Source organism: Podarcis melisellensis (assembly GCF_964234715.1).
Source record: "Podarcis melisellensis genome assembly, chromosome: 8".
NCBI classification, from domain to species: domain Eukaryota; kingdom Metazoa; phylum Chordata; class Lepidosauria; order Squamata; family Lacertidae; genus Podarcis; species Podarcis melisellensis.
Genome location: NC_138540.1, coordinates 5,775,903 through 5,800,889, shown reverse-complemented (window position 1 = coordinate 5,800,889; position 24,987 = coordinate 5,775,903). Strand labels below are relative to the sequence as shown.

Genomic DNA, 24,987 nt, shown 5'->3' with positions numbered 1-24,987 from the left:
AACAACGCTTACCTTCCCACCAGAGCAGTACCTATTTATCTACTTGCACTTTGACCTGCTTTCGAACTGCTAGGTTGGCAGGAGCAGGGACCGAGCAACGGGAGCTCACATCGTCGCGGGGATTCGAACCGCCGACCTTCAGATTGGCAAGTCCTAGGCTCTGTGGTTAAATCACAGCGCCACCAGCCTCCCTCTTCTCTAAACTAAATCCCCCCAAATGCAGCTTTTCCTCATCAAAAGCAACAATGGCCTCTGCAGCAGTAACAACATATTCAGGGAGGTTGCTGGCAATCTTACCTGGCTTTCTTTTCTGAGTTTCTGGCTTCACAGTGTGTTTACTCCCCACCCCTTCGATGAACACACCTCAAATATTGAACTTTCAAATATTTTCTGTTAGCTTTCAAGGCAGTGCCATGCCGTTGATTCGGCCCGAGACTAAGTGTGCCCTCTTTGTACAAAGAGCTTTGGTGGAAATCTACCTGAGACATTATCATTCCTCACCATTTTGGTTTGCCTGGAGACAGGTGGATAAAGTGTTCTTATGTACTCTGGCTGGCAGAACCAATGACTCTTCCCTTGCATTCTTTCTCAGTTTACTCATTGCACTGACCAGAGAAGTATAGTTTCGTTCGTCTTCAAGTGAGGCTATTATCTCCAGTGCATCGTTAAACTAAGGAACTCGCTTCCCACAAGAACCAATGATGGCCACCAACCTAATTTGCTTTTAAGGAGGATTGGACGAATTCATGGAGAGTTTCCTTTTCTCCCCCCCCCAAAAAAAATTATTCATTTTTGTTATTGTCAGAGCTGCCCAAGGTCCCACCTCACAGAGGACCAACGCCAGTTCTTGTTATATACAAAAGTCTTTATTAAGGTTCAGTTTCGATTCCAAAGCCGCGGCGCGCAGCTCTACGTCTCAACCCTAGACCGCTGAAGCTCCGTCTGAATCTCCTCCCCCCAGACACCAGTTCAAGACCCTAGCCTTGCTCCACCTCCTCCTTTGCTCCTTTCTCCTCTGGGTCCTTCTGCCCGCTGGGGTGTTGCCCTTTCTGGACTCTTCTGATGCTGATGCTGACGAGTCCCCGGATTCTTCCCCCTGCCTCCGGCGTGCTTTAGGACCTGGCTCCCAGTCTGCGCTCCCGGCTGTCCCGCGCGCCTGTGCATTTGAACTTGGCGCGCGCGCCCAGCCGGTAACCTTCCTCCTGACTGTTACACTGCTCCTTTCACTGCTCCCTCCTTCGGGGGGGCTAACTGGATCTGACTTCCCCTCTATTCCCTCACTCAGCGACAGGGGCGTGGTCAGCCCTGACTCATCTTCTCTTTCCCCTGGAGTGGAAACCGGTCCTGACACCTGGGACTCTCCCCCCCCCCCCGCTACGCTCTGGTGGGGAACTTGGTCCCGATCTCCAGCTGCTGCTTTGGGAGTCACCGCTGGTTCCTTGCTTCTGGTGCCTCCCTCCCGGGAACCCCCTTGCTCTGGCTATCGGTGCCCCCTTCTGGGAATCTTCTGAATCACTGGACAGACTCATGGAATCTCTTGCCCCACTGTCTTCCTCACCTACGCTGCCCTCGGGTTGTTCCCCTTCGCTCTCCGCTTCCTCCTTCCCCTGTGCCTCCGCTCCTGAACCCCTGACAGTTATGTACTGAAGTTCTCACCCTTGGCCAGCAGGGGGATACTGTAGATAGTTATGCAAATAAGGGATCGAAAGTGACGTTCAGTGATTGGATAGTTTTAGAAAGTTGTTACAGTAACATTGTACTGGAGCTCTATATAAGCAGACTGACTGAACCCTTCAGTTCAGTTCTGTCCAGGCCTGTGAATAAACGAGAGCTGTTTGAAGAATCACTGTCGTCTGATATGTTCACCCACAACTTAACAGTTTTATAACACTAATAAACAGTACAAACAGAAAAACCAAACAATACAAACAAATTCTTGTCTTATCCTTATTTTTTCTAAACATTGTTAACTGAGCTTCCCCAAGTCCCCCCTATCTGATTTTCATTTTACTTCATCTTTAGCTGTTTACATATATAATTTTTAACCATTTTTTATCACACTTACTTTTGCCATAAAAATTTTCACATATTATCCCTTACAAACAATACTATTTTAAAATATACTATCTTCTACTTCTAACCCTACAGCCTATATCCACTTCCAAAGCTATTCTAAGATTTAAATATTAACATATTTTTTTCAAATATTCCTTAAACTTCTTCCAGTCTTCTTCCACCGTCTCTTCTCTCTGGTCTCGGAGTCTCTTGGTCAGTTTGGCAAGTTCCATATAGTCCATCATCTTCATCTATCATTTTTCGATAATTGGTACATCTTGTTTCTTCCAATTCTTCTCTAATAATATTCTCGCAGCTGTTGTGGCACACAGGGGAAAAAAGTAACATCTTTTTTGGGGATTTCACCCCCCACTATACCAAGTAAAAAGGCTTCTGGTTTCTTAATAAATGTGTTTTTCAACACCCAGCAGACATTTCTGATGTTCTTAAGTGTCATGGCTAGTTGATCTGGGTTCCTGGTGAAAAAAGGATTGCATTCATCAAAAATATCTGGTTACCTTTGGTGTGGAGCTATCACAGCAGTCTCCCCAAGCAGTGTCAGAGGGGACATGATCCAGCTGCACAGCCTCTGCAAGGACATTGGTAACAAGGAGGAGGCTATTGAAGCCCTCCTCAGTGTAAGTATTGAGCTAATTGGTCTGACTCAGCAAAGGGCTGCTTTCTAAGTTCCTAAGTAATTTTATTTTATTTCTTTGTCTCTGGCATCGAAATGCCTTTCGTCAACTGTGCCAGTACAATTGCTGATTGTTGTCAATTCCTGCCTCTAGAGTGCCCATCTCCTGCCAAGTCCTCTTGTTAGACTAAAGGGCAGGGCTAGGCAGAAATGCAGCAGCGAACGAGAGGAAATAAGGGAACAATGGCCATTGAAGTCATGACAACTCATACACTGATTTCATTGACTCCAAGACAATTGCTGTTTTGCTCTCTTAAATAAAGCCTGGAGAGATTTCCCACACTAATCACATTGAGGATACCTTATCATGAACCGGAAGGCAACTGGCAGTTGTAGTTTTTATAGGTCACTGCGAGATCACATTGCCCAACATCTCTGGAGCAGGAACAAGTCGCCCAACATCCCTTGACATGGGGCTGCCTCTCCTAGGAATGGATGGGCCAAGGGCCCTACGACAGCCTCCCCAAATATGGTGCCCTCTTGGTTTTGGGCTGCATCTCCCATCAGCCCCAGCCAGCATGTGGAAATGCCTGTGTGGTGAAGCTGCAGTAGATCCTGGGGGAGTGTGGCAGCCCCCCAACCCACTCGTGTCTGTTCTTCCTGAGCCCCCTGGGTGCAGATGCATTGGGTTCCACCCAACATTGTGGGTGCACAGCGCATGGGCACGTGATGTCATGCACAATGCATGTTCCTTTTTTCCCCTCCAAAATTTTTTATTGGTTTTCACACTTAAAAGAAAAAAGAACATTACAATACATAAAATACAAAGCAAAAAACATAAAAATAAATGTTGACTTCCAAATCCTAATTTCATTACATTAATAACTGACTTCCTCGAATCCCCTCTAACTGAATTTCACCTATTTAGCAGTTCTCCAAATTCATATTTCTAATAATGTTTAACTTCTTTCATTTACTAACTTCTTCTCCTTTATTAATATTAATGTTTCTTAACCCAGTGAGATGGTATTTACAAGTGAGTTGGTATGAATATCACTGTGTCCTTGTGTTGTTATTCCTTTCGATTTATTCCTTTTCTTTGCTAATCTTGCCGTCCATAATTTATCCACCCTCTCTCTCTGCCTTCTTCCTCCCAGCGGCGGAGCAAGCCAATCGGGCACCTGGGGTGGCGTGCATGCCCTGTGCCCAGGGTCAGGGCCAGCTGCCCGTGGGGAGGGGCGAGCTGGGCCAGGACACTTCGCAGGGCCTCTGAGGAGTCTGCCTGCCTCCTCCCATTCAGCCACCCTACAGCTGAGGGGGAGGCAGCGGGCGGACCGTTTGGGGCAGCACGGAGCCTGCAGGCACCCAAACCACCGTGTCACTCCCAGGAGAGATGCATGGCTCGGGCACACTGCAGGCCCCATGGTGAGTGCCACCCAGCATTTTGTCACCCCCCCTCAATGGTGACACCTGGGGTGACCTGCCCCCACCGCACTCCCCTTCCTCCACCCCGGCTTCCTCCTCTTCTGTATCTGATTCAAGATCTCCTGTTTGTAAACCGAATTGTCAAATGGCTGTTACGGTTGCTCGAGAGTAACCAGGCAGGATTCCAAACCTGTGTTTTACAGGTTTTATTTGGGTGCAAACTATTTACAGTGAAGAGCTCCAAAGCTCATGTCTGGCTCAATTGCTAGCAAAATCCCGGAGTGGTCTTTTTTTGGACCTCCCCCAACATAAGAGTTCCGTTACCCCCAGCCTCCTCCTTCCCTCTTTGCGCCTGCTACTACTGCGCAGGATGGGTGATGGCAAGGGCGTGTTTCCCTCCTGTCCGGCTTGCCCAGGAGCAGTGTTAAGGCTCCCAATGGCATCCTTTGGTCCTTGCACCTCTTCCCCACTAGAGGTGGGGCTTTCCTCCTCCCTGGAAGAGGAACTGCTTCGCAAGATTTTCGGAGGCTCCCTGTAACACAGCTGCCCTTCTATTCCTTGCCTCTGAGCCGATGGCAGTTCCCTGACACTAATGAAGGCAACATTCTTGCTTGCTCTCAGGTTGTTATGATGCACAGCGTACCTTTGTGTGCTATTAACTTAAAACTCTTCTTAAATTCCCATCTCCATTGCAGAGTGTCATCACTGAGGTCTTGGAATAATTGAGTTGTTTTTTTTTATAATAATATTTATTAAAAGTTTTCAACAGTAAAAAGCATACAAAGTAACATATAATTTTCCAATATCCACAGTTCATTCTCCTCCTTGGACTTCCTCACGACTCTCGTTCCTGCATTCTAAACTCATAAATTTTACCAGCAAATTATAAACTTGTTTCAATTCTAATAGTACGATTTTCCAATATTAAATCTCAAAGATTCTAGAATCTTATTTTTAACGTGATATTTATCCAATATTTATCTTTTCTTTTAATGGCATTTAAGTTCTTATTCCTTTTAGCTAGTTTGTTGGTACCATGTTATTGCAAATCTTACATCTTTCTTAACATTCATACAATTTATAATGTTTTTGTAAATAGTCCTTAAATTTCTTCCAATCCTCCTCCACCAGTTCTTCTCCCAGGTCTCGGATTCTGCCAGTCATTTCCGCCAGTTCCATATAGTCCATCAGTTGCATCTGCCATTCTTCCAGTGTGGGCAAATCTTGAGTTTTCCAGTATTTAGCAATGAGTATCCTTGCTGCTGTTGTGGCATACATAAAAAAAGTTCAGTCTTTCTTTTGCACCCTCTGGCCGACAATGCCCAGAAGAAAGGCCTCTGGTTTCTTAGAAAAGGTATACTTAAATATATTTTTCAACTCATTATATATCATTTCCCAGAAAGCCTTAACTCTAGGGCAGGTCCACCAGAGGTGAAATAATGTTCCTTCAGTTTCCTTACATTTCCAACATTTATTATCTGGCAAATGGTATATCTTTGCAAGCTTGACTGGGGTCATGTACCACCTGTATATCATTTTCATAATGTTTTATTTCAAGGCATTACATGCCGTAAATCTCAAACCGGTGGTCCATAACTTTTCCCAGTCAGCAAACATGATATTGTACCCTATGTCCTGTGCCCATTTTATCATAGCTGATTTGACCGTTTCGTCTTGTGTGTTCCATTTTAGCAGCAAGTTATACATTCTTGAAAGTATCTTAGAACTGGGTTCTAACAATTCTGTTTCTAACTTTGATTTTTCCACCTGGAATCCTATCTTTTTGTCCAACTTAAAAACTTCTTTAATCTGAGCACAATGTAGCCAATCTCGCACTTTCCCCTTTAGTTTCTCCATACTCTGCAACCTCCAGTTGTCTCCATCTCTTTCTAGTATTTCCCAGTATTTCGGCCATTTGACCTCCATATTGGGTCTTTTCACAGCCTTAGCTTCCATAGGTGATAGCCACCTTGGGGTCTTATTTTCCAATAAGTCCTTATATTTTGTCCAGACATTAAACACTGCTTTTCTGACAACATGGTTCTTGAAAGCCTTATGAATTTTGACCTTGTCATACCGCAGATATGCATGCCATCCAAAAGCATTGTTAAATCCTTCCAAATCTAAAACATCCATGTTTTCAAGAAGCAGCCAGTCCTTCAACCAGCAGAAAGCTGCTGATTCATAATACAACTTTAAGTCTGGCAGGGCAAAGCCCCCTCTTTCTTTAACATCAGTTAATATCTTAAACTTAATTCTGGGCTTTTTGCCCTGCCAGACAAATTTAGATATATCTCTCTGCCACCTCCCAAAACACTCCATTTTATCCACAATCTGCAAAGTTTGAAACAAAAACAGCATTTTTGGCAATACATGGAATAATTGAGTTTTAGTACCTCCGGATTCTATTTGTCCTTTTTCTCTGGGCTTCTTCATGATCCTTTAACTAGGGAATGGCATAAGCTTATATCCCGGGGATGCTGTCCCAGTTTTGGCTTTGGATAGAGAGATCTCCAAATCCAGTCTATGTCCATCACTGTCACATTTATGTTTGGCACTAATGCTTTGATCGACAAAAAAGGTAAGAAGGTCAGATTGCTCGAGTGCCTCTGCCAGACCTCAAACACGAATGTTTCTGCATTGGGCATAACCCCCCAGGTCCACCAAGCAACCTCACAGGCCAGCCTGAGATCTCACTAAGTGTGTGATGGCTGTTTTAGGCTCAGCATGAGGGCCTCTTCCGCGGATATTTTAAAGTTCAGATACAGTAGCGGAGAGATCTTTAGTTTCTTCTTTTTAGTGGTTGAAATGCTGCCTCTTGTGGGAGTAAGTTCCTAAATCTTCCAACATCCAGCTTCATTGTAACTATTACCCTACATGAGTGAAATATTAAGACTCAGACTACAGGTTTCAAGCCAGGGAGCACATCTAAACAAAAAAGGAGGAACTCAAACTTATTTCATCTTCAAAGATACACGTTTGGGCCTAACAGGAGAGGATCCAGGCCTGAAATGCTTCCCCAAACTGACAGACTAGGTCAAGAAGATTTGAATCCTCTGAAAGCTCTGCGGACGGAATTGGATTCATTAACCACCCATGACAGGTGTGATACCTGCATGGAAGGGGGCTGGACCCGGTGCCTCCTAGAGAGATCCCTAACAACCATATGATTCTATGAAATTACAAAGGCGCATAAGCATTTTGGATAACGTAGTCTTGTCAACACAAGCAAAGTTTTTAATGTCTGCTGTTTTTATTGTGCTTTTAATATTCTGTTGGGAGCTGCCCAGAGTGGCTGGCGGAACCCAGCCAGATGAGCGGGGTATAAATAAATTTATTATTATTATTATTATTATTATTATTATTATTATTACACAGATTGAAAACTCAGCACTAGTAATGTGGCAAGTGTACATCGACAGGAGTGTGAACAGTCTAGTTCTAGAACTGTAATTTTTGACTGAACATGGTGAATTCTAAAGAGAGCTATTATTATTATTATTATTATTATTATTATTATTATTATTATTATTATTATTATTATTATTTCTAGTCCCCTATTTTCCCAGAGGCAATGAGTTGTCGAAAATGAAGAATAAATGGAGGAGACTCCTCCCAGAGAGACTGCCAGAGAGCCAGGAGAATTGCCCACAGGGCCCACGATAGGTTCCTCCACATTCCTGCCTCCTGCCTGGACTGGGGTCTGGCCAAAGGAAACACTCTCCCAATCATTCTCTTCCCACCCAGCATTCCCAAATCTGCCGCTTTGCCCTTGCAGCTGTCAGCACTACATACTTTACATAGATTCCTTCTCAGCACTCACGAACTCGCCTGCCTGGCTCTGCGAGAGCCAAACACATCCAAGAAGCCAAACACACATCCAAAACCAGCTCTCATTAGTCTGATCTCCACCCTAACTACATCCGAGTCCCACATCCCCAGTCAGAAGTGACTTTGGAGGGCACCGTTAGGCGGTTGTGGATTGCCAGGCACTGCCCACAAGTCTGGGCATTGCACCTGGATTTTAATCTATTAGGGGACGCGGGTGGCTCTGTGGGTTAAACCACAGAGCCTAGGACTTGCCGATCGGAAGGTCAGTGGTTCAAATCCCCATGACGGGGTGAGCTCCCGTTGCTCGGTCCCTGCTCCTGCCAACCTAGCAGTTCGAAAGCATGTCAAAGTGCAAGTAGATAAATAGGTACCACTCCAGCGGGAAGGTAAATGGCATTTCCGTGTGCTGCTCTGGTTTGCCAGAAGCGGCTTAGTCATGCTGGCCACATGACCCGGAAGCTGTACACCGGCTCCCTCGGCCAATAAAGTGAGATGACCGCCACAACCCCAGAGTTGGTCACAACTGGACCTAATGGTCAGGGGTCCCTTTACCTTTACCTTTACCCAGCATCCATTTAGTGCATCAGCTGTGCCCAACTTGTTTGCTTTTAAAAGCTAGCCAAATTAGCGACAAGATTATTATCATTAATAATATTAATACTTGATTGAAAACAACAACAACAACAACCTCAAATCAGTTTGCAAAAAAGACAAAGCAATAAAATAATCAAAAGGAATCCACAACAATCTAAAACTTTTGAAAAGTTAAAGTAACAGCAGACTAAAAGCTCACAACAACTGTCTAAACATCTGGGTAGGCTTGACTAAACAAAAACAAAAAATGATTTTGCAGGAGTTGAAATGAGTACAGTGGTACCTCGGGTTAAGTACTAAATTCATTCCGGAGGTCCGTACTTAACCTGAAACTGTTCTTAACCTGAAGCACCACTTTAGCTAATGGGGCCTCCCGCTGCTGCCGCGCCACCGGAGCCCAATTTCTGTTCTTATCCTGAAGCAAAGTTCTTAACCTGAAGCACTATTTCTGGGTTAGCAGAGTCTGTAACCTGAAGCGTATGTAACCTGAAGCATATGTAACCCGAGGTACCACTGTACAGTGAAAGTTTTTGCCTGATATCAATAGGCTAGGAGTTCCAAGGAGCAGAAAAGACTTTTTATGTACGTGACAACAGCCACATGGATGTTAACCACTCAGAGATGGAAAGAAGACAGTCCCTACCAGAGACAAATGGCAAACCAAGCTGTTGGACTATGTGGAAATGGCAAAACTGGCCAGAAAGCTCAGGAACCAAGAAGACCAAAACTTCAACGAAGAATGAAAAAAAAATTGATATATTTAGGAGACCACTGTAAGCAGATGAAAACATTAGCAGTATTTTAACAACACTTGTAATGCAACAAACACTATGGACAATATGGAGAGATATAAAATATGGATTATGAAATAATATGCAGTTGAAAATGTTGACAGTCGGACCCATGGAAGGGATGGTGGGAGGTCTGGAGATTCAGTGACGCTTCTAAATATGGTTATGTATTTGGTACTGTTATAACTCTACCCTTGTAAAATCAATAAGAATTATTTAAAAAAGAAAAAAGAAGGCTAGGAGTTCCAAAGTACAGGTGCTAAAAGATTGAATTCTTACAAATGTGGCACCTGCCCATTGCACTGATTCAAGCAGTCAAGTGGGCACCTGTGCGGTAAGGCAATCTCATAGGTAAACTGGTTCCAAGTTGTTAAGGGCTTTTTATACAAATAGTTACACCTTGAACTTGGCCCAGTGGCAAATTGGCAACCAGCGCAGATCTCTGAGCAAAGGTGCTATATGGTGGCAAGGCCTTGTTCCTGCCAGCAATTGTGCTGCTGTATCCTGTGCTAACTCCCAGTTCTACAATTCTGTACAATTTCTCAGCAATCACCAACATCCACATATTTTTATAGCATAGCGCAAGATCTGAGTGCTGCCAGTTTTGGTGTGTGTGTGTGTGTTTGTGTGTGTGTGTGTCTTTGTGTTTGTGTGTGTGTGTGTGCGCGCGCGCACGCAAACCATCTTCACCCAGATCCTCTTGGAAGAGGAGCTGCCTATCGTGGGCATGACGAAGGGATTAGATAGGTTTGCATTAAAACGTGAACCCAATTAATTTCTCTCCCAGCCCCGACTGACATCGTGCTTTTCTTGGGTTATGCTAATACTGTTGGAAGAAGCATAGAGGCAGGGAGAGCACGGATGATCCAGTCGGTTTCTAGACCAGCTGCTTTCCTTGGAATTGACATAATTGATTCACTCGGCATTAATAGAGAAAAACTGTTTGTTGCATTCCAGAGATTTCTCTGTCTTCCTTCCATCTTTCCAGTTCACCACATTTCTTCATCATTTTTTTAAACTTTTCATGTACGTTTATTAGCATTTCTTTTTTCTTCTTCATTTTTTTATTGATTTTCACATTTATCACAAAGAAAAAAGAAAAACATTACAAGACATAGAACAACGAAAAAAAGACACAAAAAAGTTATTACTTCAAATCCCTAATTTTTTACATTAATAACTGACTTCCTCAAATCCCCTCTGACTGAATTTCATTATAACACCTGTTTAACAGTTCTCCAAATTCATATTTCTAATAATATTAACTCCTTTCATTTACTAATCTCTTCTCCTTTATCACTATTCTAATCCTTAATATTTACTAGCACATATTCTTATTCTACCCCTAAGCCTATTAATTTCTTCCAAGAATTTTATATTGATCTTATCTTACAATATTTAGCTAAATATTCTTTAAATTTCTTCCAATCCTCTTGTATCTCCTCTTCCTTCTGGTCGCGGATTCTTCCAGTCAGGTCAGCCAGCTCCAAAAAGTCCAAGATCTTCACCTGCCATTCTTCTATTGTTGCTATCTCTTGCGATTTCCAATTTTTGGCTAATAGAAGTATTGCCGCTGTGTTGTTGTTGTTTAGTCGTTTAGTCGTGTCCGACTCTTCGTGACCCCATGGACCAGAGAACGCCAGGCACCTCTGTCCTCCACTGCCTCCCGCAGTTTGGTCAAACTCATGCTGGTAACCTCGAAAACACTATCCAACCATCTCGTCCTCTGTCGCCCCCTTCTCCTTGTGCCCTCCATCTTTCCCAACATCAGGGTCTTCTCCAGGGAGTTTTCTCTTCTCATGAGGTGGCCAAAGTACTGGAGCCTCAGCTTCAGGATCTGTCCTTCCAGGGAGCACTCAGGTCTGATTTCCTTCAGAATGGAGAGGTTTGATCTTCTTGCAGTCCATGGGACTCTCAAGAGTCTCCTCCAGCACCATAATTCAAAAGCATCAATTCTTCGGCGATCTGCCTTCTTTATGGTCCCGCTCTCACTTCCATACATCACTACTGGGAAAACCATAGCTTTAACTATACGAACCTTTGTTGGCAAGGTGATGTCTCTACTTCTCAAGATGCTGTCTAGGCCTGTCATTGCCCTTCTCCCAAGAAGCAGGCGTCTTTTAATTTTGTGACTGCTGTCACCATCTGCAGTGATCATGGAGCCCAAGAAAGTAAAATCTCTCACTGCCTCCATTTCTTCCCCTTCTATTTGCCAGGAGGTGATGGGACCAGTGGCCATGATCTTTGTTTTTTTGATGTTGAGCTTGAGACTATGTTTTGCGCTCTCCTCTTTCACCATCATTAAAAGGTTCTTTAATTCCTCCTCACTTTCTGCCATCAAGGTTGTGTCATCTGCATATCTGAGGTTGTTGATATTTCTTAGGCAATCTTAATTCCGGCTTGGGATTCATCCAGCCCAGCCTTTCGCATGATGAATTCTGCATATAAGTTAAATAAGCAGGGAGACAAAATACAGCCTTGTCGTACTCCTTTCCCAATTTTGAACCAGTCAGTTGTTCCATATCCAGTTCTAACTGTAGCTTCTTGTCCCACATAGAGATTTCTCAGGAGACAGATGAGGTGATCAGGCACTCCCATTTCTTTAAGAACTTGCCATAGTTTGCCGTGATCTACACAGTCAAAGGCTTTTGCATAGTCAATGAAGCAGAAGTAGATGTCTTTCTGGAACTCTCTAGCTTTCTCCATAATCCAGCGCATGTTTGCAATTTGGTCTCTGGTTCCTCTGCCTCTTCTAAATCCAGCTTGCACTTCTGGGAGTTCTCGGTCCACATACTGCTTGAGCCTTCCTTGTAGAATTTTAAGCATAACCTTGCTAGCGTGTGAAATGAGTGAAATTGTGCGGTAGTTGGAGCATTCTTTAGCACTGCCCTTCTTTGGGATTGGGATGTAGACTGATCTTCTCCAATCTTCTGGCCACTGCTGAGTTTTCCAAACTTGCTGGCATATTGAGTGTAGCACCTTAACAGCATCATCTTTTAAAATTTAAAATAGTTCAGCTGGAATACCATCACTTCCACCGGCCTTGTTATTAGCAGTGCTTTCTAAGACCCATTTGACTTCACTCTCCAGGATGTCTGGCTCAAGGTCAGCAACCACACTACCTGGGGTATAGCGGCATACAAAAGCAGTCTAACATCTTTTTTGGGCAATTCCAGTCCTATTATTCCAAGTAGAAAGGCTTCTGGTTTCTTAATAAATGTATTTTTCAACATTTTTTTTCAACTCATTATAAATCTTTTCCCAGAAGTCTTTCACCTTAGGACACGTCCACCACATATGATAAAAAGTACCTTCTTTTTCTTTGCATTTCCAACATAGATTATCATTTGTGTGGTAGATTTATTTGCATTTCAGGGCACATTTCCCCCACTGTATACACACATATGTATCCCTTTTCATTTCGTATATACATTTTTAAAGCTTGTTTTCTGCTGCTCCAGAGGGGAAGACCTGAACCGATGGATTCCAATGGCAAGGAAAGAGATTCCAGCTAAACATCAGGAACAGCTTTCAGAGGGTAAAAGCTGCTTCAGAGTGGAATGGACTTCCTTAGAAGGTTAGGCAGAGGTTGGATAGCCATCTGTCAGGGATGCTGGAGCTGTGATTCCTGCATTGCGTGGCGCGTTCCTGCCTCCCCCTTCAGAAATAAAGACACAAGATACCAGTATTTTAGGTTAATGGGTAAAATTAGGCCACAAATTTATTGATTACAGGATTTGAGCGGTGTTGGCTTAGGCATTGGTCCTATCAACTAACCGGCTTCAGCCTGATTGCTAGAAGACTGGCAAGGGTTAACCACCAGGAGGGGGAGTCCTGCTGATGCACATCAACTAGGAGCTCCCCCGGGGTCACCCCTCGAGGGTGTGCCTTAGGCCCTCACCTCCATAGGCTTAGGACAGGGCAACGCCCCACGGAATCCTTTACCGGACTACCCTTCAATTTGGGGGAAGGTGATGGCGCTTCCTTCCCCCCTTTCATCTGCATATCAATACCCTTACCAATGCCTAACCGCCAATGCCAAGGGAGTTGTGACGATTTGCTACGAAGTAGGCGAACAAATTCCTACCAGGCCCCTTGACAGCGACCAACCGAAGTCCATAGCAATGTCAAAGAGCCAAACCTAAAGGGTGGGAGGGTGGGAAAACCGGAGCTGCTGGGGCGCTAGGAGAAAAAGGGAAATCCTCAGGCGCGCCGGCCCTAAATAGCGCTGACCACGCCTCCCGGGCCAGCCGATTGGCTGGCCAGGGAGATGACGCATCCGAGGATTCCCCCCAGTATCACAGGGGCTGCAAGCCAGCCCCCACGAGCATGGGGAGGGTCGTGAAGCCCACAACCCCACCTCCTCTACAGCTCGGAAGTGGCTTTGCTGAGGTATGAACTGGATTGCCCTTGATGGGCTTGCCAACTCTATCATTCTACAATTCTGTGACTCAGAAGCAGCTTCAGCCCTCCTGATAATAATAATAATTAATAAAATTTGTATTCTGCTGCATACCTGCAGACTTGTGCCACCCTTACAGGTGACGGTGGGCAAGCACACCCTTGAGGTTCTTGCAAGTGCCACGCTCAACTACACAACAGCCACTGAATGAAGTCTGCATCCTTAAAGCTTTCTATTAGGAGCACATCTCTTTGTGCTTGGTTCTAACTTACTAGTGAAAAAAAATCTTTTTAGGACTTGGCTGGAAGTCTGTTTAAAACAAAAGATTAGGTTATTTGCCAACCACTTTTAGCTGGGATTAATGCCAGCCTGGAGCTACTTAAGTTGCTGCAGATCTCGCTAATCTTTCTGGACCTTGGAATTGCTGATAGGGAAACTTTATTTAAGCATAAAGTCTGAGGTTTTTTCAATCCTCTTTTTGGGAAACATCTGGCAGGTGGATCAAATGAAGATTTTGGTAAGTACTGCTTCCAGCTTCGCCACGGTAGTGATAACAATTGTTTTCTTTTGGCGCCATCGGCTAATGGGATTGCACTGCAAGAATGGACGTGGTTAATCGCCTTATGAAGGTTTGTAATCTGAAACAAGTTGCTGGGCAAGAGAGATGGATATCTTTGTGGATATGGTAGCCATGGAAGACAAGCTGGTCTTGAAGATGTTTTGAGAGGTCCCAACCCCACCTGGAGATGCCAGCAGAGATTGAGCCTGGGAGCTTTTGCCATTCTGCCCTTCCCCTGTCGTACTGCATTGCATTTTGTTCAACAGGCCATTTAACCTGCAATAATTATCTAATGAGCAAATCTGATCTCTCCTTCAGGCTGTCCTCGTATTTCTTGTCTCCCTGACTTGTTCTTCAGCCAGTGATGTAAGTCATCATTTCTCAATGCTGGGATGGGGGAAAAGGCTGATTCCATTTAAGGAGGTTACTTATTGTATTATGGGCATTTCCACTGGGCAAGCCTTTCCCAGATGCCTGATAGGATAGATTAGGTTCTGAAGTCCAGGACGAGGAAGAAACTCACTCAGTCAGGTTCAAATTTTAGTATGGACCCACCTGATTTGAATTTCTTAAAACAATGTGAATAGAGACACAGCTAGCCTTCAGAATTCACATTTCTTTGAATTTTGCGATGCAGTTCTTCAACTGTTGTTGTTGTTGGTTGTTGTTGTTTTTTTGTAGACAAAAATGCATCTGTTAAGAAAAACTGTGCATAAAAATGAATGTATTAGAGAAAATAGCATGTGGAAATGCATGATATTAAGGGGAATTGTTTAAAAAACGCGTGCATATCCAGCAAAATCACACTCAAAAATGTGCCACCCTGGTCTTCTTTGGCATGGATGATGGCAGAAGGGGTGGGGGAGGGTGTCCCCCCAAACAAGGAGCTTGCCCCCCACTTGTCCTTCCCATTGCTGGACTGTGTCTTTGCTGGATGACATGCTGGATATGTCATTGATATACTGTATTTTTTGCTCTATAAGACTCACTTTTTCCCTCTTAAAAAGTAAGGGGAAGTAATAGTGCCACTGTATTCTGCTCTGGTCAGACCTCCCCTGGAGTACTGTGTCCAGTTCTGGGCACCACATTTCAAGAAGGACACTGACAAACTGGAACATGTCCAGAGGAGGGCAACCAAAATGGTCAAAAGCCTGGAAACGATGCCTTATGAGGAACGGCTAAGGGAGCTGGGCATGTTTAGCCTGGAGAAGAGGAGGTTAAGGGGTGATATGATAGCCATGTTCAAATATATAAAAGGATGTCACATTGAGGAGGGAGAAAGGTTGTTTTCTGCTGCTCCAGAGAAGCGGACACGGAGCAATGGACCCAAACTACAAGAAAGAAGATTCCACCTAAACATTAGGAAGAACTTCCTGACAGTAAGAGCTGTTCGACAGTGGAATTTGCTGCCAAGGAGTGTGGTGGAGTCTCCTTCTTTAGAGGTCTTTAAGCAGAGGCTTGACAACCATATGTCAGGAGTGCTCTGATGGTGTTTCCTGCTTGGCAGGGGGTTGGACTCGATGGCCCTTGTGGTCTCTTCCAACTCTATGATTCTATGATTCTAAGGGGAAATGTGTGTGCGTCTTATGGAGCGAATGCAGGCTGCGCAACTATCCCAGAAGCCAGAACAGCAAGAGGGATTGCTGCTTTCACTGCGTAGCGATCCCTCTTGCTGTTCTGGCTTCTGAGATTCAGAATATTTTTTTCCTTGTTTTCCTCCTCCCAAAACTAGGTGCATCTTGTGGTCTGGTGCGTCTTATAGAGCGAAAAATACGGTACTTTGCCCTTTCTGTGCTCCTGCTTTTTTCTGTGGAGGAAAGGCGGGAGATACATTCAATAAATAATACTAAAAAAAAAAATATCTTCATGATGACTTGATGTCCAGCTTTGATACAGTCTACTTGAAAAATTGCTGAAGCCCCCTCCATCTCCAGCCAAGGCGGTTTCATAGCCCCCCCTCCTGCATGCCTACCCCCTGCCTCATTCATTACAGTCCTTTTTTAAACTCCCTAGGTTATTGCTGTAAAGCACCAAGGAAATACTGACATCAGCACCCACCAGGCGGTGAAGGTTAACCAGCAAGATCAAACGGCCAATATCCACAACTATAATGGGTGGAACGGATGGGATGCCATCTGGGATTACCAAAAGGTAACCCCCCCAAGAGCAGCTAGTAATTCAGACCCACTAATTCTGGACAGGTCCATGGAGATTTGAACCTTTGGATTTATAATCAAAATCTCTCTTTTCCTGCATTTGATAGGGCCTTTTTGCTGCAAGGCTATTTCGGAAGAGGGTCTGTGTTGTAGCAGCAATGGATTTCGAGCTATTCCCAAGCCTGGAGACTCTCCACAGTTTCAAAGGGCAGAAGGTATTGTAGTGGAAATGATATGCTTTGATTGGTAGCCTACATGAGAAGAGATGTAAAAACTGCAAGAGTGTTTGAGAGGATATTAGGAGAAACTGCTTCCTCACACTGTGCCTTATGAATGTGTCCAGATGATGCAATCTTGATTTCCTACACCCAACTGGGTTTGCGCAGGCTGCTGAATTGGTTCACCTTGGACTGCAAGAATGAGCATCTTACTATAAATTACCAAAAAACTAAAGTTATGATGTTTGGCAAATCTAAGAAAACTTACAATTGCTTGCTTGAAGGAAATACACTGGAGCAAGTATTCTCATTTCAGTATCTCAGTTTGCTCTTTCAGTGGGCAGGTAATGGTCTGCACACCTCCAATCAAGCACCTTATTTAGCTGGTAGAACTTTAAATGGACTACAGTGGTACCTTGGGTTAAGTACTTAATTCGTTCCAGAGGCCTGTTCTTAACCTGAAAATGTTCTTAACCTGAAGTACCACTTTAGCTAATGGGTCCTCCTGCTGCTGCCGTGCCGCCGGAACATGATTTCTGTTCTCATCCTGAAGCAAAGTTCTTAACCCGATGTAATATTTCTGGGTTAGCGGAGTCTGTAACCTGAAGCATATGTAACCTGAAGCGTATGTAACCCAAGGTACCACTGTACTACGATTCCAGCCTATGAAAGGGGGCAGCTTGTTGCAGCCCATTTTAGAACTTTATAAGACCAGGGTGTTGCCAGATGTTCTATGGAGCATCACTGTGGGCCATGACCAATTTTGATTCACTGGAGAGACTCCTGCCAGTCGCTACCTCTACCAAAATAGCACTGCTCCCTGCAGAACTGGGTCTAATGCCCATTCAAGCCAAAGCCCTTAGACCAGCTCTGCTTTTTTTTTTTTAAAAAAATGATATTTATTAAAGTTTTACAAACAAAAATAACAAGTTACAGAACAAGGGGGGGGAAAGAAAATATAAAAAGAAAAAAGTAATAAAGACACAAAAGTACAAAGGAAAAATACAAAATACATGGAAAATGAAAAAACAGTTAAAAACAAAATCATCTTTTCATATCTTGTATTTCATTTACTTATTTCCCTGACCTCCTCACACCTCCCTTTTCTGTATTCCAATTCACATGGTTGGTTCAGCAAATCCTTTCCCTCTTTATTTTTATCCTACCTCTAAATCTTAACATATTTTAACTTCGTATTTTCATCTGATTATCAATCCATCTTTACACATTCTTTTTAACCTTGTTACTAAAACCGTTTCATTTCAATCCAACATCATTTTAACTTTCATTAATTTTACAGTGTTTCTGCAAATAGTCTTTAAATTTATTCCACTCTTCTTCCACCAACCCTTCTCCCTGGTCAGCTTTTTTTGGTTTAATTCCCTCCCCCCCCCCAAAAAAAAACACACAAGAAAACCAAACATGTATCAAAATCCCTCATGACAATTTTGGAAGACCCCAAACTCATGGAAATGTGAAATGGAATCTGCTGCGCTGAGGTTAGGACCCTCTGCCTCCTTTCTTGTGACACAGGGTTTTGAGAGAGCTAAAGAATTAATACTCCACCCCCCCCCCATTTCATCTTTTGAGAGAGCTAAAGAATTAATACTTCAAAGGCTTAGAGACACCAAGATGCAACCACAAACTACTGAGCTCAACACCTGTCAATCTAACTAGGTCTATATTTTTTAATTCCACTGTATGCATCCCTGCCAAGAAAGATTTGCCAAAATGTTAAAATGAGGATAGCCTTTACACAGGCAAGACTAAACGTCCTTCCGTTAGCAGATTCGACGGACTGACATAAAGGAGTTCCTAAGGAGGACAGAGTTTGTGGCTGCAACTCTGTGTCAATAGGAGACATAACTCATGTACTCTAGAATGCCCTTTTTTATAATGACCTTAGAAACAATTATTTCCACCCATTGTTAAGATCGCAGAAAAGAGGGACGTCTCTTGCAAAGCCCTGTTTTTTGATGTCTGATGTAGAGAGGTTTATATCCTTTAGAAAATACAAATTTCTTACCAAGGCTTTACAGATTTGTGTAATGAAACATTGAAACTTAAAGGGGGAATGAGAAATGATTTATCCTGTAGAGGTCAGGAAGTAGAAAGGTAAACCTCTATTATTAGCAGCATTCTTCTTATTATTATTATTGTGTGTGTAATGGCTGCTCACTAAACACAATAAATTGAACTGAACTGGACTTATGAATGTGCCAGGAATGTGCAGGAAAATATTAGCCTTGAGCTGGCCTGATAGACAGTAGCTTGCCCTGTGCTTCTTGCTGAACCAGGCACCCAGCTCTGAGAATGCAGGCTTGATTTACCTCCGTAGAAGCTCATGAAATTTATAGCATAGCTGTCAAGTGTCCCTTATTTGAAGGGACAGCTGCTTATTCCAGCGCCATGTCCCGCTGCTGTCCCTTATTGATAGATGTCCCTTAAATGTCCCTTAAATGATGTCCCTTAAATTTCAAAGGAAGCAGCTCCTCTCCCTCCCTCCCTGCCGGCCAGGGAGGAGGAAGGCTCCAACTGTGTTGCTTGGCTGTGTTGCTCACCCAATAAGAAGTCTAAGAACGACTGGGGGTGGAGCTTGCATGCCTTGTGTGTGGCTAGTTAATGCAAGCTGAGGAGGTTTTTGAATGCTGGGCGCCATTTTGTTGCACGTGCTGCTGCAAACTTTGCAGTGCAAAGCCAGGCCAGGGAGCCATCTTAAGTTGAGGCTGCATAGGCCTTGTGGTGCATGTGATTCAGATTCTATTCAGTTGAACCTCTGGTTACAAAGTTGGTTGGACAGTGTTCTCAAAGCTACCAGCATGAGTTTGACCAGACTACAGGAGGACAGGAAGACTGGAGTGCCTGGAACAGGTGAGGCTGCAGTTCCCTTATTTTGGCTGCTGGTCCCTTATTTTCAAGGCTGCTGGTCCCTTATTTTCAAATCTGTAAGTTAACATCTATGATTTATAGGCCTGGGGACTCCACTTTTGTGGGTTCCCCAGGCCTATATTGTGGCCGCTATTGTTCTAAATGAAGTCGTCCTAAACATAATAATAATAATAATAATAATTTATTATTTATACCCCCCCATCTGGCTGGGCCTCCCCAGCCACTCTGGGCGGCTTCCATAAAAACCAAAAATACAGTAAAATATCACACGTTAAAAACTTCCCTGAACAGGGCTGCCTTAAGATGTCTTCTGAATGTCAGGTAGTTGTTTATCGCTTTGACATCTGCTGGAAGGGCGTTCCACAGGGCGGGTGCCACTACCGAGAAGGCCCTCTGCCTGGTTCCCTGTAGCTTTGCTTCTCGCCATGAGGGAACCGCCAGAAGGCCCTCGGCGCTGGACCTCAGCGTCCGGGCAGAATGATGGGGGTGGAGACGCTCCTTCAGGTATACTGGACCGAGGCCGTTTAGGGCTTTAAAGGTCAGCACCAACACTTTGAATTGTGCTCGGAAACATACTGGGAGCCAATGTAGGTCTTTCAAGACCGGTGTTAAATGATCTCGGCGGCCGTTCCCAGTCACCAGTCTAGCTGCCGCATTCTGGATTAGTTGTAGTTTCCGAGTCACCTTCAAAGGTAGCCCCACGTAGAGTGCATTGCAGTAGTCCAAACGGGAGATAACCAGAGCATGCACCACTCTGGCGAGACAGTCCGCAGGCAGATAGGGTCTCAGCCTACGTACCAGATGGAGCTGGTAAACAGCTGCCCTGGACACAGATTTGACCTGTGCCTCCATGGACAGCTGTGAGTCCAAAATGACTCCCAGGCTGCACACCTGGTCCTTCAGGGGCACAGTTACCCCATTCAGGACCAGGGAATCCTCCACACCTGCCCGCCTCCTGTCCCCCAGAAACAGTACTTCTGTCTTGTCAGGATTCAACCTCAATCTGTTAGCCGCCATCCATCCTCCAACCGCCTCCAGACACTCACACAGGACCTTCACTGCCCTCACTGGTTCTGATTTATAAGAGAGGTAGTGGTGCTGGGTATCATCCGCATACTGATGAACACCCAGCCCAAACCTTCTGATGATCTCTCCCAGCGGCTGCATGTAAATGTTGAAAAGCATGGGGGAGAGGACAGAACCCTAAGGCACCCCACAAGTGAGAGCCCAGGGGTCTGAACACTCATCCCCCACCACCACTTTCTGAACACGGCCCAGGAGGAAGGAGCGGAACCACTGTAGGACAGTGCCCCCAGCTCCCAACCCCTCAAGACGGTCCAGAAGGATGTTATGGTCGATGGTATCAAACGCCGCTGAGAGATCCAGCAGAACTAGGAAACAGCTCTCACCTTTGTCCCTAGCCCGCCGGAGATCATCAACCAGTGCGACCAAGGCAGTTTCAGTCCCATGATGAGGCCTGAATCCCGACTGGAAGGGATCCAAATGGTCCGCTTCTTCCAGGCGTGCCTGGAGTTGTTCAGCAACTCGCTCAATCACCTTGCCCAAGAATTGAAGATTTGAGACTGGGCGATAGTTGGCCATTGTGGCCGCATCTAAAGATGGTTTTTTAAGAAGCGGTTTAATAACCGCCTCTTTCAGCGGGTCTGGGAAGGCTCCCTCATGGAGGGAAGCATTCACCACCCCACGAAGCCCATCGCCCAGTCCTTCCTGGCTAGCTTTTATAAGCCAGGATGGGCAAGGATCCAGGAGACAGGTGGTTGGTTCACAATGGTGTGTGGAATGAAGAAATCCACCACAGACAGATGCCAGCAGGAAAATCTGCGGATCACTCCCATTAGCTTTAAACCTGTTGCTGAAATGGGAAACTCAACAGCAGGCACGGATTCTGTTGTCTGGCACAGCTGCCTCTTGTGATTCTCCCCGGCTGCTACCATAAGCAGAGCAGGCATACAGGTGAGCCACAGGGAGGGGGCTAACAAAGGAATTTGTGGAGGAAATTGGGCATAGAAGATGGATCAAGAAGGGAGCTGTTCAACAGTGGAATGGACTCCCTCGGAAGGTGGTGGCCTCTCCTCCACTGGAGATTTTTCAACAGAGTTTGGATGGCCATTTGTCAGGGATACTTGAGCTGTAATCCGTGCCTTGCAGGAGGTTGAGCTAAAAGATCCTTCTTCAACAATTCTATGATAATTTTGGACAGAGCCGTCTTAAGCATATATGGCACTATGGTGCAAAGATCCCTCTGGCGCCCCCCCCTTTCCCAGAGTTTCTGACCATTTTTAGGGAGGACGGCGCTGCCAGCGATGCGCCCAGCTTTGCGGGACTGGAGGAGGCGGGCAGCGGCTGGAGGGCAGCTCCTCCAGCGGGGAAGAGGCGGAGGCTGGACGTGACAGTTCCTGGTTCAGCTGGCTGCTTCGTGCCACAGTGGCCATGGTAGGTGGAGGCTCTTGGCACGGCGCTGATGCTGGGAGGTGCCACGTCCAGCCTCTGCCTCTTCCCTGGCGCCCTCCAGAACTTGGCGCCCTGGCGCCCTGCACCACTAGCCTCTATGGGTAAGACACCCCTGATTTTGGAATGCAGTCTTTTTTCTACTTAATTGATGAAGAATGGTTTTTAAAAAGTGAGGGAGATTTTCAGCCCTGCACTAGAGCATCTCCAAGCATGATCTCTGATCATGATAAATTTCCACTAGTAATTCCAATTTTTTCATCCCTCCCTGGCACAGCTGTCCAAGAGCACCCTTCCAGCGAGTGACTTAACATTCTTGGTTGACAAGACCCGTGTCCAGAACACTGTTCAGTTTGGAAGCCCCATTGAGCAGCTCTGCAGTGGGATTCCTGTGTACTACGCCTCCAAGGAACAAGGTGGGGCAGGTTTCTCTTCCTCTGTAGCTGCAGAAATGGCTGTGTGGGGTTAAACTCAGTGGGCAGATAATCTTGGTCAACCTGGTGCCCTCCAGATGTTTTGGACTACAATTCCCGGAAGTGTCTCCGGACAGCGCTGCCCCCCGGCCTCTTGAGCGAGATGAGCACACAACCCTAGAGTCGGACACGACTGGCCCGTACGGGCAGGGGTACCTTTACATTTACCTTTAGAAGGGTAGAGTACTACAGCAAGAAATTAATCACCAGCAAACACACACACACAATGCCAAGACTTTTGTAGGGAACAGTTGCATGATAGCCAAACTCATTCCAATCCAGTTTAAGCTTCTTGTGTAGACATGATTCAAGCTGACTTTGCAGAGTGTATAGAACATGGGTCGGCAAACTAAGGGCTGCGGGCCAGATTAGGCCCAATTGCCCTCTGGATCCGGCCTGTGGACAGTCCTGGAATCGCTACTTGGATTGGTGTGATCTTTTGGGCTGCGCCATTTTTTTTGCATTTTTTGAGGGGGCGCCATTCCCCCACCCCTCACACCCACCTCCTCCCTCCTCCTGGCTTCTCCCCACCCTGCGGAGGAAGGGAGCTGGGCTTTGATCGGTGCCAGCCAATCCAAAGCCTTGCCGCCCAAGTGCTGAGGTGCAGCCCAGACTCGCCACCCGCCCACCGATCTCTCCATCAATGGCCGCACTGTGGGCATTGTGGCGGGCACATCGTGGGGCATTGGCCGGAGCTTGGTGCGCCTGCTGGCCCCGCGCCCAGGAAAGCTGGCCTGGAAAGGAGAGGTGACGCCACCACCACTGGCTGGCAGGCAGAGTGGTGGAGGAGGTAGGAAAGCAGGGGGAGGGGAGGGGCTGGGGGGGAGAGAGGAGCCCCCCCTCCGCTGTGTGCGTGCACATGCGCAGTCTAGCCCGCCACAGGGTCTGAGGGGTGGTGAACTGGCCCCCTCCTAAAAAAGTTTGCTGCCTCCTGGTGTAGAAGCTGCTTAGGGGTTCATTTATTTTCCAGGCCCCCAATTTGGAAAGGCCAGCCATGTATTGGAGATGGCAGCACTGTGTCTGATACTTTTTTGCTAATAATTGTGTTGTGTTTCCCCCCTTCACAGGAGCAAGCCTCCCCTTGCAGAGTCGAGGGTGTGCGAATGTCGGGATCCTACGTGGCTTATTCAACATCTATCTCTGCGGCAACATTCCAAGTTGCTAAAATGCTGGCCAAAAGTCCACAGAGCGATTCTTTGCCTTCCTTGCTCTCCTCACAACAATCTTCTCGCTCTCCATGTTTTCCTCTCCAGCCACTGCTCAGTTTTCCAAGTCCAATCCAGCTATCAGCGCTCGAAGAATAATAAAACATGTTTACAACATGAATGGGTCTTGATTTCAATTTCTTGAAATTTGAAGGAAGATTTAATAATGCGACATGAAGCACTGCACTCAGTTGTGTCTCATTTTTAAAAATTCCGACGTGCAACCAAAGAGGCTTCAATCTAGGTGAGAAGACCGGTCTCTGTGTTTGGGGGGAGGCAGGTAAGAGGGGCTTTCTATAAAGCATTAGCCTCCATCCCTTCCTCACATCTTAATTTGTCGCAAAGAGACAAAAGTAGCACCTCAAGTTTCAACAGCTGGATTTCTGTTCAGTTTGCCCATTTCCGAAACTGGTACTCAGCTGGGTTCCCTGCATAGAAGAGGTGCAGAGGCCTTTCTGCAGCCATAGCGTGTCTCTAACCAGCTACACTTTGGAACTCCCTGCCTATTGATATCTGGCAGGCGCCTTCACTCTGCTCTTTTCAGCTGAAAACATTTTTGCTTAGACAAAACAATGTTGTTTTAGTTTATTAAAGGTAAAGGGACCCCTGACCATTAGGTCCAGTCATGACCAACTGTGGGGTTGCGGTGCTCATCTCGCTTTATTGGCCGAGGGAGCCGGCGTACAGTTTCTGGGCCATGTGGCCAGCATGACTATGCTACTTCTGGCGAACCAGAGCAGCGCACAGAAACGCCGTTTACCTTCCCGCTGGAGCGGTTCCTATTTATCTACTTGCACTTTGATGTGTTTTTGAACTGCTAGGTTCGCAGGAGCAGGGACCGAGCAACGGGAGCTCACCCGGTCGTGGGGATTCGAACCGCTGACCTTCTGATCGGCAAGTCCTAGGCTCTGTGGTTTGACCCACAGCGCCACCTGCATCCTTTTACTTTATTGCTGGTTTTAATTTTTTGGAACATTGTAGTTACTTATTTAATTGCTATATTCTTTTGTAAACCATTAGATGTGTTTCATTAACCATCAAGAGGTATACAAATTTTATGGAATTAATAAATATATTTAATCGGAAAGAGTTGTGGTTGCTGAGTAAATGAGCGAAAAGGTAGGCTGTATTTCAGGACTAGCTAAAACCTGGCTTGGGGCCACATCAGGGCACCCACCAGAGCAAAATATTGATGACCCCACCGAGTGGAGGAGTATTAAATAAATGAATAAGCTAGAGACAGCACCTGGTCTTCGGCCTAGCTCAGCACTAGGATGGGGTTCTAA

The 24,987-nt window shown here is 45.5% G+C and overlaps 1 protein-coding gene across 1 annotated transcript; it reads left to right on the top strand.

The window, feature by feature from the left end:
* Positions 1–14,191: 14,191 nt before the first annotated feature.
* LOC309376317 (gastrokine-1-like) lies at positions 14,192–23,822 on the top strand. Its single transcript, XM_081922598.1, has 6 exons — positions 14,192–14,249; positions 14,610–14,657; positions 16,305–16,442; positions 16,555–16,662; positions 22,301–22,439; positions 23,564–23,822. Exons 1-6 carry the CDS (start codon positions 14,238–14,240, stop codon positions 23,659–23,661), a joined length of 543 nt encoding a protein of 180 aa, XP_081778724.1. The 5' UTR covers positions 14,192–14,237; the 3' UTR covers positions 23,662–23,822.
* The last annotated feature ends 1,165 nt before the right edge of the window (positions 23,823–24,987 follow it).

What these genes read in the sequence shown, in the direction of transcription:
- LOC309376317 (XM_081922598.1), top strand. An exon ending in CTTGTTCTTCAGCCAGTGAT is followed by an intron (nt 14,658 to 16,304) that starts GTAAGTCATCAT and finishes TAAACTCCCTAG; the next exon opens with GTTATTGCTGTAAAGCACCA. An exon ending in CCATCTGGGATTACCAAAAG is followed by an intron (nt 16,443 to 16,554) that starts GTAACCCCCCCA and finishes TGCATTTGATAG; the next exon opens with GGCCTTTTTGCTGCAAGGCT.